The sequence below is a fragment of the Nothoprocta perdicaria genome, unplaced genomic scaffold, assembly GCF_003342845.1.
Source record: "Nothoprocta perdicaria isolate Ctin4 unplaced genomic scaffold, notPer1 scaffold_17, whole genome shotgun sequence".
In the NCBI taxonomy this organism is placed as follows: Eukaryota; Metazoa; Chordata; class Aves; order Tinamiformes; family Tinamidae; genus Nothoprocta; species Nothoprocta perdicaria.
The window spans coordinates 7,182,151-7,198,626 of NW_020454871.1; the positions used below are offsets into that span (position 1 = coordinate 7,182,151).

General features: G+C 39.9%; 1 protein-coding gene across 4 annotated transcripts in view; it reads right to left on the reverse strand.

The window, feature by feature from the left end:
• Window positions 1-215: 215 nt before the first annotated feature.
• ACSL4 (acyl-CoA synthetase long chain family member 4) overlaps window positions 216-16,476 on the reverse strand; it is a 51,762-nt gene continuing 35,501 nt past the window's right edge. For 2 of the 4 annotated variants that reach the window (XM_026036015.1, XM_026036016.1), the window contains 15 exons: window positions 15,166-15,212; window positions 12,535-13,065; window positions 12,061-12,238; window positions 10,488-10,597; window positions 10,233-10,371; window positions 9,196-9,346; window positions 8,496-8,619; window positions 7,754-7,825; window positions 5,444-5,583; window positions 4,889-5,061; window positions 4,637-4,711; window positions 4,257-4,448; window positions 3,642-3,756; window positions 2,782-2,939; window positions 216-1,758 (listed from right to left, as the gene is read on the reverse strand). In XM_026036015.1, the coding sequence (XP_025891800.1) occupies window positions 1,601-1,758; window positions 2,782-2,939; window positions 3,642-3,756; window positions 4,257-4,448; window positions 4,637-4,711; window positions 4,889-5,061; window positions 5,444-5,583; window positions 7,754-7,825; window positions 8,496-8,619; window positions 9,196-9,346; window positions 10,233-10,371; window positions 10,488-10,597; window positions 12,061-12,238; window positions 12,535-12,885 (2,136 nt within the window). In that variant the 5' untranslated portion in view covers window positions 12,886-13,065; window positions 15,166-15,212 and the 3' untranslated portion in view covers window positions 216-1,600. The remainder of the gene's footprint in view (window positions 1,759-2,781; window positions 2,940-3,641; window positions 3,757-4,256; window positions 4,449-4,636; window positions 4,712-4,888; window positions 5,062-5,443; window positions 5,584-7,753; window positions 7,826-8,495; window positions 8,620-9,195; window positions 9,347-10,232; window positions 10,372-10,487; window positions 10,598-12,060; window positions 12,239-12,534; window positions 13,066-15,165; window positions 15,213-16,476) is intronic. The other 2 variants (XM_026036018.1, XM_026036017.1) reach the window with 2 other exon arrangements.

The window sequence follows — 16,476 nt, forward strand, 5'->3', positions numbered from 1 at the left end:
ACGGAAATTGCAAGCTATTACATTTAAAAGCAGTGACTTACAAAACCTTTTCTTTCTGTACAGTGACAATACTGTATCATTTTCCTTTATAACCATCATATACACAACACATATGAATAGAAGAAATCTATAAATACTTCAAAAGGCATTTATAATATAGAGCAGTTGAGGGCCACACCTGTACAAAACATAAGCAACATATATAAAATGATTAAGAAAAGTGCAAAGTAGAACAGTATCAAGAACTTCCACTTCTTACAGCATTTATGGTTCAAGTGCAAAGAGCTAGCAGGGATGCAGGAGCTCAGATACTAACAATTCAAAGAGACAGTACAGGATACTGCACACAATGTGATAAAACTATTATTAAATTATTCCCTATCCTCCTGCTTCAGCACACCAATAGCTTCCAGTTATTAACATAACATTGTTTTTATAATCAATTTCTATATGGAGTGATTTGTCCCTTTTTACAAGTTCCTTAAAACAGAGCTCTCCAGCCAGGCATTACTTTCCTGTAGATAAAACAAGACAAGGAGAAACTGCTGTTGGCTTCCTGTTGTCTTGTTTTGGTTACAGCATTTAAAAGGTGAACAGAAATACTTTTCCATATTGTAAATACAGTTATCGTAGACCCTGTAACTTACGTACAGGTGACTTGTAATGTTACTTATATACATGTCGAGATCTGAAGGATCAGTGCCTTAAAAAACAAGCAACCATTTCTCCTTTCCCCCTGCTACCCCAAACCCAAAGTTCTCCTTTTAGTTAAAATCTCCTTAGAGGCAACTGTCCATCAGCTCCACTGCTGTTTGCCTGCCGGGATGCGAGTTCTGCTTCCACTGATGACTGCTCTAATGTCAGTGCTGCTTGCAGCAGTGGGAGTCTTAGTTGTCTCTTAGGCTGCATGCCCGAGTTGAAAGTTCTGCTTGAATTAAAACATAGTGGCAAGTAAAAATGTATTTGGTGAAGTTGAAGTAGGATTCAACACACTTGAGGTGTCAAGTAACTTATTTTTTGAAAGCTTTTCAGTTCACCTTTATTTCAGTAAGTATACTTTGCATTTTCTTTTAGGCACTGTAGTCAAGATACTAACTGATGTGCAGAAGAATCCAGCTCTAATGCGTTATTAGTGACCTCTAGCAAATTCTTGACTAATGTGTTTGTTTTTAATTAAGAATGGTAAGCTTTAAATACGTTTTTCCCTAAATGAATTTTCTTGCTGTGATACCAATTGCATTAATATTTCTGGTTGAAGTATGTGTGAGACTTCAGGAATTAAGAGGAATGAAAGCAGTCTGAATATGCTAGAGGAACAATAACAACAGCAATGACCTCATCACACTGTGTCATATAATGAATGTCCACCTCAAAACTGGAGGTGATCACATGAACCACTAAAGAGCATCAATGTGTTCTGCTAGTAACTAGGAATTTGGAGTCTAAGGTTTTTCTTTTTGTCCTTTGTTGTTCTCATTAGAGATCATAGAAACATTCATCCATTTTGAGTATTATCTTGAACACTTGATAACTACACTATATAAGGACATCCAAAATTGAGTCATGAGAACTTCTGCACAACTGTCTAGTCAACACAAGTTTATTTTCCTCCATACATTCTTTCGATGTCATTGAGGTAATGGTTTTTCAGTTCTTTCCTTTTCAACTTGAAAGCATCTGTTACTAACCCCGTCTCTGGGGTCCACGGCTCAGGGCTTAACCGTACTTTGATGGGGATTTCAAACCGTTCCAATTTCACTGCAGGGACAAGAAGAAACAGAAGACTGTGATTACACGGTTGCGTTGCCATAAAATAAGGCAAGGGCTCTGTAATTTGCATGGCGTGCTGTCCTACTTAATGAAGTAACCTTAAAGTGGGTCGCTAAACTTAACCAGTGCTCAGTGTTGACTGTGTAAATATTCTATTAACATAGTGTGCTCACAGTCTGTATTGGATGTGACATTGCTGACTCTGATGCTGCAACAAATGAGTTTATAGCCTGAAGGTCTTAGAGTACTGTCACAAGAGGACACACTGAAATCTATCAGGCAATTTTTTAGCAATAAGGGTAACATGACCTGAGAGATTTAAAAATAATGGAATAAAAGATTTAAGAACTATAGGATAAAAATAACTTTGTCCCTGCTAATATTGTGTGATGCTTGTTAGAGCCATTTAAGTTGGGTAGACCTTGCTGCACCTGACAGGAGGCCCAGGCTGTGGAAACGTGTGAAGAGCTCGTGCCCCTGTGCACATGTGCTGCGCTGTGCTCCTGCGCTGTGCTCCCACGCTGTGCCACGCGCAACCCTCCACCTACTTGGCTGCAGCTCTCACAGCTCTAGGCTTTTCCACAAACTAGACTCTGTCCTTATTTTAGGAAAAAGGATAAAAAAAAATGGTGTTTAAGTTATAACCAAGTAGGAAAGACACTTGGTATGTGCTTTCAGGTGTTTCTCTTCCCTAGGAGTCTGCTCAGAGCTGGAAGTTGCCTACCCCGCTCCATGTGTGTGCAGGATGGGGGTGCATGCAGGGTGCAAGGGGACCCCAGGCCCGCTGGGCAGCGGGGTCAGAGCAGGAGGCCGGGGCCGCGCAGCCGCCCCACAGCCTGGAGGTCCTGGCACCTGCTCTTTCATCTGCTTTGTCTCAGTCTGCTTCAAGTACTCTTGGAACCACATTCACATAACTTCAAATTAGTTAAGTGTAACAGGTAAAACAACAGGGAGAAGGAAGTGGTAACGTTTTTTGCTGGCTGATAATGTACTGTATGCTATTTTACTTACTCTTGTTTGCCACTTCTTTAATTTCTCGCAGTATTTCAGCTTCCATTATAGGATTGTTACAAATATCTACCCAGGTTCCAGTGATGCCTTTCTGCTCGGCTAAAGCTGTCAGCTTCTTCTGGTTAGGAACCACAAAACTGATCACATAGGACTGGTCACTGACCAAAACAAGGGAAAGAAAACAATCAAAGAAAAATCAAAACATGTTTCAATTTCAGGGAGTAAAATGCTTTCTTGATCTTAGAGATACAGCTCTACAGTTCTTTCAGAACTGTAGTTACTCTCACCACCCCACCAAGCCTTTCTGAAGAATACACTAGGTCTTCACAGTCAGTAATTTATCAGGGGCTTTAAATTGTTTTAAGTGATTGAACTTGATCAGTGCTGTATTGAGTTGTGTACTCATCATGTGGACTTACAGCATAATTTAGGTTCCCTGCTACATCCAGTACCTAACTTGTTCTTTCAGCTTCCCTCCCTGTACAGGGTGTATAGGAGAGGGGGAGGAGGGAGGAAGGAGTAGAGAAAATTCCAAATTTCATGGGGAGCCCTAGGTCAGGTAGAAAGGGCCCAGATTAACCTTCCTCTAGTACTCTGATGGAAAGCCAGATGTGCTTAATATAATTATATCTGTTTGGGAGGGGTGTGGCCCTGAGATGACTTAGGATAGGACAGGTGCACAGGAAAGTTCTATCTGTTTCTCCAGTCTCCATGCTTTGGGGAATCTGGGAGCCTGGGATATCTCAGAGGTTCTCTTTTCAGCTCATGCTGAGGCAGAGGGTTCAGCGGAAACCATGGATAGCGGCAGTTTATCACTGGAGAAGAGAGGCAGAGGTAGCCTGAGCTGTTACCACTCTTACCTTTTGGCATAAGCACAGATATTGTCAATCAACGGACAGTTCTTCAGTGCGGCCTCTACTTTGCCCAGAGACACGTACTCCCCGGCTTGTAGCTTTACCAAGTCCTTTTTACGATCTAGGAGTCAAAAGTGACAGCAACAGAAAAGGCTGGTTGTAGTCAGACTTTCGCGTTTCTATAGGCTCTTTTGTAAAGCCACTGCTTGTCATGTACTTTGTGCAGTGCTGTGCAAGAGTCTCAAAAAAGAAACTGCCACATCTTACTCCAATTTTGAAAAGCAGCTAAGAGCTGTATATGTTGCTGGAAACTACATGTATATATATATGTGTCACAACCTGTGACACTCCAAGTGGGAGTTTGTATTCTTGAACTGCATAGTTAAAACTGAAAATAGATGTTTATTTTTTACACCCCATATGCTACATTTATATATTGGTAATATCAGAGGAAATTGTGTAATTTCCAAAATTTCCATGAGAACTTTTGGAATATATATTTTTTTACACTGTAAGTAGGTAACTAATACATTCATCCTGGCAAAGCCAAAAGGATGAAAAACATACTTAGCATGCTTTAACATCTTGTAATAGACAGAAATGGCAAAAAGTGAGGCCAACCTATGATCTGCAGACACCCATCTGGATGAAATTCCCCTATATCTCCAGTTGAAAACCACCGCTGGCCATTCTCATCAACAAAGAAATCTTCTGATGTCTTCTCTTCATTTTTAAAATATCCCATGGAGACATTAGGCCCACCAATTACAATTTCTCCTCTAGGATTAGGCTTGTCTCTATTAGTATAACCTCCTAAAACAAAACACAATTGTTCTCAAAACATGTTTTTTGTTACCAGAAAGACATTTTGAAACTTTTGCTTAAAATCTGTGCATACACATTAATGATTATTATAAAAGATAATGAACTTCATGTACTACACACCCAGCTAAGCAGCAGTAAATTAATTACTGGAAGGCCAAAAGATTTAATGCTCTCACCTTCTTGCCAGTCTCTCAATTTAATTTCACAGCAAATAAGAGGTGCTCCAACCCTGCCAGTGCTGTAATCAGCAACTTGGGGAGAGAAGGAAGAATACAGAGATTTTTGTCATATGAAATAGGAATTCAAACCACAGATAGGACAGTAGCTTATTTCAAGCTATTTTATTGCACTTAGGAATTATTCTAGCTTCACCTTTTAAAAAAAATTACTTTTTTAAACGTTTGTATTTCTACACACATGTTAACTACCTTCTGTAATAGTTCCAGCGCCACATGTTTCTGTTAATCCATAGCCTTGCCCAACTGGACAGCAGAAACAGATGTTCATGAATCTTTGTGTCTGAGGTGAGAGTGGTGCTCCTCCAGAAAGCATCATACGGATGTTCCCTCCTAGTAAAGCCTTTACTTTTTTAAATAAGAGTCTTAAAAGAAGGAAAAATATATTTAAATATCACTCATTCCACTCAATTGGAGAGAAACCTTCCTCTTCCTTCTTAGCTAGAACACCTTAAAAATAACTGAATCACTCACAGATACTAATTGACAGCAGGGAAAGTAAAAAATGTCCATCTGGCAAAATCCTTGAAGATAGCAGAGTTCCTATAACTTGCTAAAGAAACAATCAAATTTTGGTAAATGAAAAGGCAATCCAAAGAAAAATAACTAGTCATCTGCTGCTCTGAAGATTAGTCATACTTAAGTAAATAAGAGTATTAATGTAAGTACAGTAAATATGTATTTCCTGTTTCTACTAAGAGCTTGGATTATTTCAGTTTAGTTATTATTTTATAGAACTATACTTACATGTTACAAAGAGGTGCATCATATCCCCTTTTGATTTGTTCCAATTTGTAGTCGTAGCCTATCTTGAACAGGGTTCTCTGAATATAGTTCATCTCTTGAACTTTACTCATTACATTTTTATAAATTCTGTCCATTATTTCCTACAAAGGGTTGAGAAAGACAAGGAGAATTACAACAAAGAATCTCTGCCACATAGACATCTTCATCAACAGTGGCTACAAATTCTGGGGTAATGTGCTATGGTGTAGTAATACTTGCTGTGCTGATACTGTGCTTACATTATCAAGAACACTTTAACCCGTACTTAGGATATGATAAACTGGATTACAAAAATCCTGCATTCAGATTTATCTAAATGGCTCTGTGAAAGGTTGGTAAGTGCCATGCCAGAACAGCTACTCTTAGGAATCTTGGTGCTTTATCCACGGCAGCTGGCAAATGCAAGGGTATGAGCTAAGAGATTCCATTTCACCACTTCCTTTTTCAAGAGAAGTCTTTCAACTTCCAAAGCAACATGGTTGCGGTAATTCTAGTTACCTGACAAAAGAAACCCCACAATTCAGTCACAGGCAAGTTATAAGAGGACACAATATTCATTTCAATTGAATATAATCACTAACTGATACAGAACTTAAAGGAGCCAGTCCATCAATGTCCATTAAATACTTCACCGGTCTGAATGTTAACTTTTATTTCATAAGGCAGTGCTCTGTAACAGTGGTATGCTTTATATCAAGAATCAAATCATGGAGATCAGCTGAAAATAAAGCCATGACAATTACTTATTTTGAAATATCAAAGAGATCAAAATATTAAAGTCTTCATAGAAACTGCTCTTTTTCTTTTCACTAGTCCCTCAGATCTTCACATCCTGGATTTACACAGATGAGCACTTTAAAAAAAGAAACCTACTACTTGCAGCCCTGTTTAGCTACAAAATATCTGATGTCTCTAAAAGACAAATTCTGGAAGGCAAAGTAAGATTAATTGTAGCTTTTTGAAAGGACTAGTGATACACAAAGTATTTAGAATTAAAGGCTGAAAGGAACCACTAACAGCTGCTAAAACTTCTGTTAGAGACAAATATTTATAAATATTTGTGTCTTTGGCTTCTATTACAGTTATTTTCTACTTTATTCCTTATATAGTAATAATAATAGTAACAATATTGGGCTCTGAAGATAAAAGCAGGATCGTAGTTCTAGGGGAAAAAAAATCTTACTAGGTAGTTTTATTTATTAGACTTACATGGCATTTACCTCTGCCTGCATAACTTCCTTCTCATACGTTTTCAGGTCGCCTGTATTTTAGACTGTTTCCAGATAGTTACATTCTCACTGATGGCGTGCAGGTCCTTCCTGTGTAATAACCTAACTTTATAGGCCGGTGTTGTATACAACAAATGTAAATCAGCCCTCTCAGGCCTTAAAAGTTATTGTGCTGGTAAGAATGTTGTTCATATGGGGGTTTTCTGAAGTGTATGGATTAAGCCCCTTCCCCTCCATGTAAACTGCTAAACTCCAGGTCATCTCTGCTATCCAATTACAAATGTACCACCTGTATCAAATATTTTTCCTCTATTAGCTTTTTTGTGGTAGGCCTGTAGAGCCAAGATATTTGGGGAGTTTCTTCAAAGTGCTTCAGCATTGTCACTATTCTCACTTCATGGCTAATTTATATGAAATTGTCTGCATGGACTTTCTTTTTTGATTTTTGCACATATAAACCAATATTTCTTTTCAGAATAGATTATGCCATATTTAAAACTTACCATTTCTACTAGCACTCTAATATGGAGCTGGCCTGAGGTTATTTTCCACAGGAAATAACTAAGTGGCTAGACCACTACGAAGAGCAGAGAGCCTTGGGCTAAGTTTTACTTTGCGGTGAGACAGGCCACCACGACGGCAGCTCAGCTCAGCCACGTGCTCATAGGCTTGGACATCTGTGTTAACCAAAGCCACCCGCTGCCTCCTCTGCAGAAAGAGCTTTCAGGCAGTGAGTGGCCAAGACTTTCTGTATCCTACTATTACATTTATAGTCTAGTAAACTATCATGAAGAATTGACAGTTATGGATCAAAATGAGTCTTGACTTTGGGATATGTGTATTGTTGTGCTCATGTCTGCAGCATCGGTACTCTGCCTTAAGTATCAATAACTGAAATTTCTGTGTTCTGCTTTTTTGCCCATTGAAGTGACTACTTCTTAAGCAAGGAAAGAAAACATGTTAGTAAATGTTTTTTGCTAGTATGAACAAGATGGAAAGCACCTTTTTTTGACAAACATATCACCAGTTTTCCTGTACTTACAGGTACAGCTGCCATCAGTGTGGGCTTTAGTACAGTACAGTCTCCTTTACTTCCCTTCTTAATTTTACTTGACTGGAATAAAGAAAATAAAATGTAAGTTCACAAAACCAGAAAGAAGCAATTCTTCAGAAGATGAGTAAAATTAACAGGGAGATGAACTACCATGTAATTCATGCAGGTCTCCTCCCATGCCCTTCCAAACAGCATTTCTGAACAATTCTTTTCATTCATTATGATAGGAAAAGCATCGATTAAAAAAACATTTTAACCAAAATATCAGCCCAACCTGATAAAGCAATTCTACCTTTTAGGTCTTTTATTTCACTCATAGCACTAGATTCCATCTCTATTTTCTTTTAGCAGTTTGTCTATTGTAATGCAATTGTAATTTGTAAACCAGCAAAACAGACAGCAACCTTCTCCAACAGTAATTTGCTTTCATTTATCGTATCTGTTAACCTAAAAACTGCAAAGAACCAAACAGAAGATGTGTAGTAACTGAAGAACTGATATTATGTGTGTCTAGAAACTTAAAATCATTACAGGCACTCTTACATTCAGTCTATGAACAGCTGTTCCATCTCCTGATGTCCCACTGGATAATGCTATAGCATTTGTTAGGTTTTCTTTTAGACATAAGTATCGTAATTGCAAAGATTTTAATAAAATGTTACATGTTATGATCTGCTGCTGTAGTTTCAGCAGGTGTAGGAGTGCTTAAGTTTGCTTAGTTTTCCCTTACCTGATCTGACAGCGTGAGTGGAGAGGAATACCCAATCCTGCAGCCGTAAGTAACGCAAGATATTTCTGCTGTCAATTCTAACACATGGGCCAGAGGCAAATAGCCAATATAGGTATCCTTGGGCCTAGTAAAAGAAAAGATTAGCTGATTAACAGTGATGCAAAACTGGATTTAAAATGCTGTTCAGTACTTTGGTGTACTACTTGTACTACTACTTGAAAGACTTAAATCACAAGTCTTTTGCCTCAAGGAAGGGTATGAGCATAAAAGGCTGACCATAAACTAAATGGGTAAAATGCTCCCTGACTGAAAGCAGTGCCTGTGAATTCCAGGTTTGCCTTGTTTTCTAGGAAGCTGAATGTTTCTCTAGTGCTTAACAGCCACTTCTCATGGGAGATTTTATCCCAGTTACCAAGTTAAGACTAAAATTGTTTTTTACTTTAAAACAGTCCTACAGTCACAGTAGTATCTCCTTCTAAAACGGAAAGGGAACTGGTCAGTAGCACACTGAGACTGATTCCAGGAAAAACAGAGGTCTCTCGGGAAGAAACTTAGATCTGTCAGTTACAGAAATTTGCAGCATCACTTCCAAACTGCCCTTACAGCCCATCACAAAGCTATTACAACTCTTCCATCCTTAATGGATGCAAGGCCAACGTATCTCCTATACATTGCTGTGTGACTACTCAGGCTTTCTTACCCCAGCCCAGGTATCCTCTCGCACTGTCCGGTCATTCCAGCTATCAAGTTTTTGTGCATCATCATCACTCCTTTAGGTCTCCCAGTGGAGCCGCTCGTGTACATGACTAACGCCAAGTCTGTCGGAACAGGCCTGCTTGGCAGAACGCTTACTACAGAAAGCAAGAGAAAGAGCATGTTAATTGTTATGTACTTTCTACATTGCTTTTTCTGTAATTAACCAATAGGAAAGTGTCTGTAAGGAATAAGTACTGAGGCACTTAATGCAAGACAACACAATCTGCATGATACTTCTGCCCTCATGTTTTACAGTTGACTAGAAGTTTCATAGAAAAACCTGGTGAAGGGATGTGAAAGGTGGTGAATGAGAGAGGTGAGTTACTGGAAGGGAAACAAAGGAGTTTAAAAATGAAGCCAAGATGTTGCTGCTTCCTGGTTAACTTTTCCATCATTCATTGTTCCAGAGCCCAGCTTACATGACTGAAGTAGTTTGATGGTTTTGTATATGTTCTTCATCTTATAATTGAACCTTCTTCAATTAAGTTGCTAAACAGGAGAAAAATAGCAAACTTAAAATAGTTTATTACTGATTTTTATTTTAATCCTTTTGCATTTATTTTGTCCACTGTAATGATGAAAATTTTTTGGCTTTTATGACTTTTACAGCTAGAGGAGCAACAGAGCGGCTGAAAGGAAGCAAAGTCAGGGATTTTCAATAAAACCTTCAAGTTAGCTGTCGGTCTGTATCAACTCTTTAATCTGGCCCATATGGCATCAGATTTTCCTTACTTCCTAAAATAAAAACAATGAGGTATTCTCATCATGTTTTATGAGTTAAAAATAAGGTTTTATTTTGAAGTACTTGAACAAAAACACAGGACAATAAATAGGGATTAAACAAGCATTTCTAGTTTTCTGCTTATTTAAAGGAAACCATAGAGACTTGCATGATTTTTCTTTCCTGCTGAACCATTTTAACCTACCTCTGATTTCATCATTATAGTGCTTGATAAGTTCCCGAAGAATTGATTCACTTACTGTGCTCGGGTTTGGCTCCCAGCTCTTCTACTGTTTGCATGCTATGAATCTGCAAGTTTTCAGGGTATTCTGATTTATTGATAGTCTTCTTATCCACATAAATGATATGTTTAAGACAGGAGACTTCTGTCAATGCAGTCTAAGAAACAGAAAGGGAATTTTTAGCACTGACTGCACTGTAATAGTGCTGTGTTGTTTGAGAATGGGTGAAGCTGGTGACAGAGTTACCTAAAGTTACAGGGAATGTTATCTTACCTTAAGTTTGCTCTCAAGAAGTTCTGCACTGGTGATCAGATATGATGCCCCACATTCATTGAGACCGTAGGTTACTGCATCTTCACCCAGGGTGGCATATAAAGTAACAACTGTTACATTAAATGAGAAAGAAAAAGAAATAAGTTAAAAAAGTAATACTATGCAAAGATTTTTGCTTTAGCTCAATGAAAAGCAGTGTAGGAAACAAAAAAAGACAAGAAAAAAAAAAAGAAAGAAAATGGGCGTTTTGAGAGTCTGATTAGAAAATAAATTGTTTCATCTTACTACATCAGAATTTTATCCCCCAAGAGACCTCTGGAATGAGGAGGACAGTTTCATGGAAGAGGAAAGTCATCAGAACAACACTAACAATACAAAAAAAAAAATCCTCCAAAATCCAGCAAAAAAGCACTAAGCAGTTGCACAATGAGCAGCTGAGAACATCTGGGACCTTTGGGCGAGTTCTCTGCAGCCAGAACTCGGGGGAGAGGAGACGCTGCTGCAATGAGCGCAGGACCCCGTGCAGCTCGGGGCTTAGGCAGCAGCCGGCAGCAGGGCTGGCGCTCACAGCGCCGCGCTGGCCGCTTTGCTCATCCCAGTGCTGTTAGGGATGGGGGCAAAGGCAGAGAATCACACAGATATCCTCAACTGCTTTTTACATTGCTAGATTATTTTTAACCCTGATCAGCTACAGTGAAACTGTAAGTGCCTCACACGCACTGAGGAGTGCACCCTTTCCAACCATCTGTGTTGAAAAAAAAGTAGCTTCTTCTAGTGTCATACTTCTATTTTAAATGCTGACCTCCAAATAAACATTAAAGGAAACATTTCTGTGAAAGGGAGATCATGTGGAGGGCCAAAAAGAGGGTAATGTGATAGAGCTGCTATGAGGAGGACCTCATCCTGTTTCAACCGCAGCATCGGCTTTTATGTTACTGCCCTTTAGCAGCCCCGTGCGAACTCCATTCAGTCCCCGCCCTCTCGTGCGCCAGCTGCTGCCAACACTGAGAGAAACTGGGCAGCCTGCTGCGAGCAAAGCTGTAAGGAAGGCAACAGCAAGAACTCCAGCTCCCAACGCGCTGCACAGGTAGCTGGCATGCACACATGCAGCATTCCCTCAGCGTGGCACCAGCAACCTACTGTGCACTACCTCAGACCCCCCAGGAGTGCCTAATTAAAGAAATAAAAAGTCATACTGCAAAGAATGTGAGGCCCTTAAAGTTCATAAGAAAGCCCTGAAGCTACCATATGATGTTGGCTTTCTAAAAAGAATAATTATTTCCAAAAGCTACTCTCCGTTTCAGATGTGGAAGTCATGATACAGAAAGAAAACATTAAAAACACATTCCACAGTTTGTGGGGAAAATGCAATTACTGACAACTTAAAAGTGCTTTTATGACCACTTTCCTATCTATTCTAGTATCTAAACTATGATTAAAAAAAAAAAACTAGCTGCAGAGTAAGTTTATTTAATCCTTATACCATTAAAGACACTTTCAAATACTTAACAGCTAAACCAGTGCTGAGAAGTGTTTCTAAAATAAATGAAACATAAGCACGTTCATCACTCACGAGGGAAGTTGTACTTGAAGCAGGCTAGTGCTGCGATCATCCATTCTGCTCGGGTCTCACAGAAGATGACCACGGTGCTGCGGGGCGTCAGGCCGAGCGCCGCCAGGCCGCTCCCCAGGTGATTCGCTTTCTGATTGACCTCTTCATACGATAACCATTTGTAAGTCCCTAAGATTAACTGATGAAAAAAACCACGTTTTGTGATGATAAGGAGCTGTTGTGATGTTAACGCAAAACACTACTGCAGTTCTTGAAATTAAAAAAAAAACTTTTCATTTTTCTTGTAGTAGTACATACAGTAGCGTGTTATTCTTGAAATACTATAAAATGTATTATATAATACCACAAAATGAAGAAGAAAAGTTGAAGGAAGAACGCACGCCCTTCTCCCTCCTTCCCCATAAACCGACTATGGCTGAAGTAAGAGCCAGGACAACTCCAAACCCGCTCAGAACGCAGAGGGAAACATTTTACCTTTTTAAATACTTTTCCATTTGGCTGCATTTCGTTTTCTTCACTCAGTATTTCCCTGGTGCCCAGGCAGTCCTTCTTGGCGAACCTGGCTAACGCGTGGTCGAAGAGCTTGTCCAGTGTGTCTGCCCCGGGGATGTTGATGTGTGCGAGTGAGTCGAGATGCGCGACAGACCGGTAGGGGCTTCCGGGCTTGTCCGACACCGGTTTAGCTTTTAAACGCTTTGCCATAGCCTTTTTCTTCTTGGCGTTGGTAAGAAAATACCATGGAATAAATACAAGCATACTGTACAAAGATATCAACACGTACACAGGCAGCAGGAGAAGGGCACACACTTCTAGCCTAAGTTTCATTGTGAATTAAAAAAAAACAAAGTCTCTTATTGTGTTCTGAGGGCCTGGGCTCTGAAGAAGGCAAGAACGAAGCAGCGGTGCAGGACGGTGGGAAAGAGCAACAGTAAGGGAAGCGTAGGCAGCTTTACTTCTAAGCAGCAGCTAAAGTTTTAGTAACCTTTGAGAGCCGACAGTGGACACCTGTGGGTGAAGACCAGAGCCAAGCAGAGAGCAGGAAAAAAGAAAAAAAAAAGAATTTAATTAGTAATATTATAATCAATCCATTAGTTTCAGTCCTTTAAGATTTCACCTCACCTGCATCACGACAAAGACGACTGAAGCAGCTGGACTGGGAGCTGCGTGATATAACAGCCCACTGTTCTGCAGATTAAAGAATCTTTTCCATGCTTGTTTCTTGCATCTACAAATATTTACTTTTCAGAGTCTTTTCCACATTATCTCTGCGTGAGTAGCTCAGGGCTGGTGAGGTGAAGTCTGTCCTTCACATCATAATATTGTGTTTAAGCTACTTGAGTAACACCACAATTGCATAACTTGGGACAAGGGTCAGCAGTTTTCTTTCAATCCTAATATTTGTATTACGATGGGAAGGTAGAATAGGTTTCTTTGCTGCCTTGAAGAATGCTGTATCGAGTTTATTCAAATTTGTGCTTTCACAGAGACTCCTCAAAAAATCTACGTGTTAGAATCTAAAACACATAATATCCCCACATTCCTTTATTCAGCAACTGAATTTTTAATTTGCAACCAGTCTTTCCAAGGAGGAATGCCAAACTTTAGAAGGTATTACACAGCTTTCTCTCTACCCTTGTCCACAAAGCTACTCCTACATATTCCTTTCAGGACTCCAGATGTAGAAAAATGGAATCCAATCTAATCGCTTTAATCCAAATTTAAGTAGAGCCAGCTTTAGCAAGATGTTGCCCAACGTGCACCCGGAGCCAGGAACAGCCAAGGTGCAGCAGTGACGGAGGGAGTCACGCGGGCTCACTGGTAGCAAAGCCCCATCTTTTAGGGGCAGAACATGATGAAGAGAAGGGCTGGAAACGGGAGTGCCGCTGGAGCCCCACAAGCAGTGCCGCGGGCGGCTCACCCGGCACGGCGCCCGCACTTCCATGGCGGCCTGCGGGCATGAGGGAGGCGGCAGGCAAGGAGCCAGGCAGGCAAGGCCACTGCCGCTGTTTGCTTCTCTGTGAGAATTGCAACATCTGCAGCCGCGTGTAGCCAATACCAGCACCATTTAGGGTAATCTGAGATTGACAGAGCTGCGAATTCAAATTACCTGATGAATGTGGTGAATTTTTAATTAAATCTGTGGAATAAAATTGCTACGTAACTGCTATGTCATGTACAAAAACTAAATTCAGACTTCTCCAGAAGGAGGGGAAAAAAAAAAAAAAAAAAAAAAAAAAAGATGTTCTGGGTATTTCTCTTTTTATAAAGTTAATGCTTTCTTCTTTTCAGAATTGATTCTGCTTTAGTTAACCTCTTCATCACGAGTGTATGGCTCAGCAAATAGTTAAATTGCAGCATAGGAGAAAACATTTTATTTCCCTAAGCTTCAGTTTTCTAAAATGAAGGTCACTGATTTATATTACAAATCTTGCACGACAGTTTCATCCCAGTTATTTCAGGGCTGCTAAAGAAGCAGTCAAGCCCATATGTAAAACAAAAGCCAGCTATAGTGCTATGACTAGTTAAGAACTGCAGTGCATAACACCATGATTAGACATGATGTGTGTGAAAATAAACACCAAAGAGAGAAGTCTCTCTGCTGCTCACACAGGGACAGCACAGCAGCAAGCCCAGCCACCTGGACAGAAACCAGACTTGTTGGGCTATGCAGACAATTTAACAATGAGACAGGGCCAGGTCTTTTATTTTGGCTGAGTAGCAGTTTTTCCACAAGTAGCCCCAATGAAATCACATTTAATGCTTGAAGTAAGTGCATGTACAGACACACTCTGTGCACACCAGCTTTTATATTAAAGTTCGTATAAGCTAAAGTTAAGGTCTAATTTCTGATATTTTGAAGTTTCAGATTACTTCTAACTACTTCAAAAAGAATTTCTAAACAGATAACACAACTAATCTGTATGCAGATGTGGTGTCTCAAAAGGCTTCTATTTCAACAAAAATCAACAGGAAAACTTAATAGAAATCATCTGGAAAGACTTGGTAAGTTATAAACAATAACATACACTCAAGATTTTCCTTTGAACATTTTCATATGAAAACACACACACACACACACACATATATACACATACATATACTTACAAGATATCTGGCAGTGATGATCAAGTTTTAGTCAATCTCAATAAGATCTATATTAAAATATATAAAAAAAAAGTATTAGTGATTGGCTATTTTCTTTTTGGCCCTGCAAAAAGGAAGTTAAGCAGGAAAGCCCAACTTGCAGTGCTTTCCAAAATGCCCACACGATGCTCCTGAAGAGCCTCTCCGTTTAGCCAGTGGTGGCATGTGCTTGCTGCTCTGGAGGAGAGCACTGATTGATTATTGAAAAACTTGCAAACTACACTATGCAAATAAAAATGAAGCTACACAAAAGATGTTTAATTTTGATGCGAATGATTAATATGGATATGGAAATACAAGAATTTACAAAAACACTTGCCAAATAAAATATTTATTGTATTTTTAAATATAGCACACAAAAGCCTGACCTATAGAACTTGCCAAAATACCTAGATACCGAGATCCCAATTTCATTTGGCTATAAGCCACACTTAGCTACTCAAATTACCTCCTTTGCCTTCAACATCTCTTTCAAGTTTAATTAGTCTTTGAAAGAAGGAACAAGAGGGGCAACGTTCGTACAGATGCAGGGCCAAAGATACCTTCAAGGCCAGCCAGGTATGGGCTACTGCCACAGCACAGCAGCCACTGCTGGGAAACTCCCTCTTTCCTCCCAAGGAAGCACAGCTTACGCATCGTAAAAATCACTCTCAAAATAAAGCTGTGTTCTAACACTGGAAAATTCTAAACACACATTTAATATCAACATACAAAGTTTATCATTTTTCTTAATTGTGCAACATAAATATTTGGCAGCTTATCTATTTGCTTTGGTAACAGCAGAGCTCCCAGTTCCTGATGTAAGAAATGCATGTTCCCAGCAATAGCAATCAATGCGCGTCATGCACCAATACAGCCTTAAAAAAGTAACAGATGTAGTTTCTATCTTTTGATAACTGTGGTTGAAGTATTTCCAAAGGGTCTTCCTCGAGTGAGTAAGCGTCTTTATCCAGTTTTGAAATGGTGACTCTCTAGCCCAGAGGTCATTTACCATTTGCACGGATGTGTACAGCACACGGACCAGAGATCGCACGCAGGAGCTGGTAACATTTTCCCTATTCCGGGTACACACTAGCTGTTTACAGAAACACTGCAGGCCAGGTTTGCAGTGGAAGACAAACGACTGACGCGGGTGCTCACAGGGAGCAGCGCTGCACAGGCACTCCGGCGCACTCCGACACGCTCAGCTCAAAGCTTCGGACACGGGGTAAAATGCAGCCCTTCATTCCCACCCAGCAGCCAGGCGGCTGCTGTCACCGCCTTCCCCCCCAC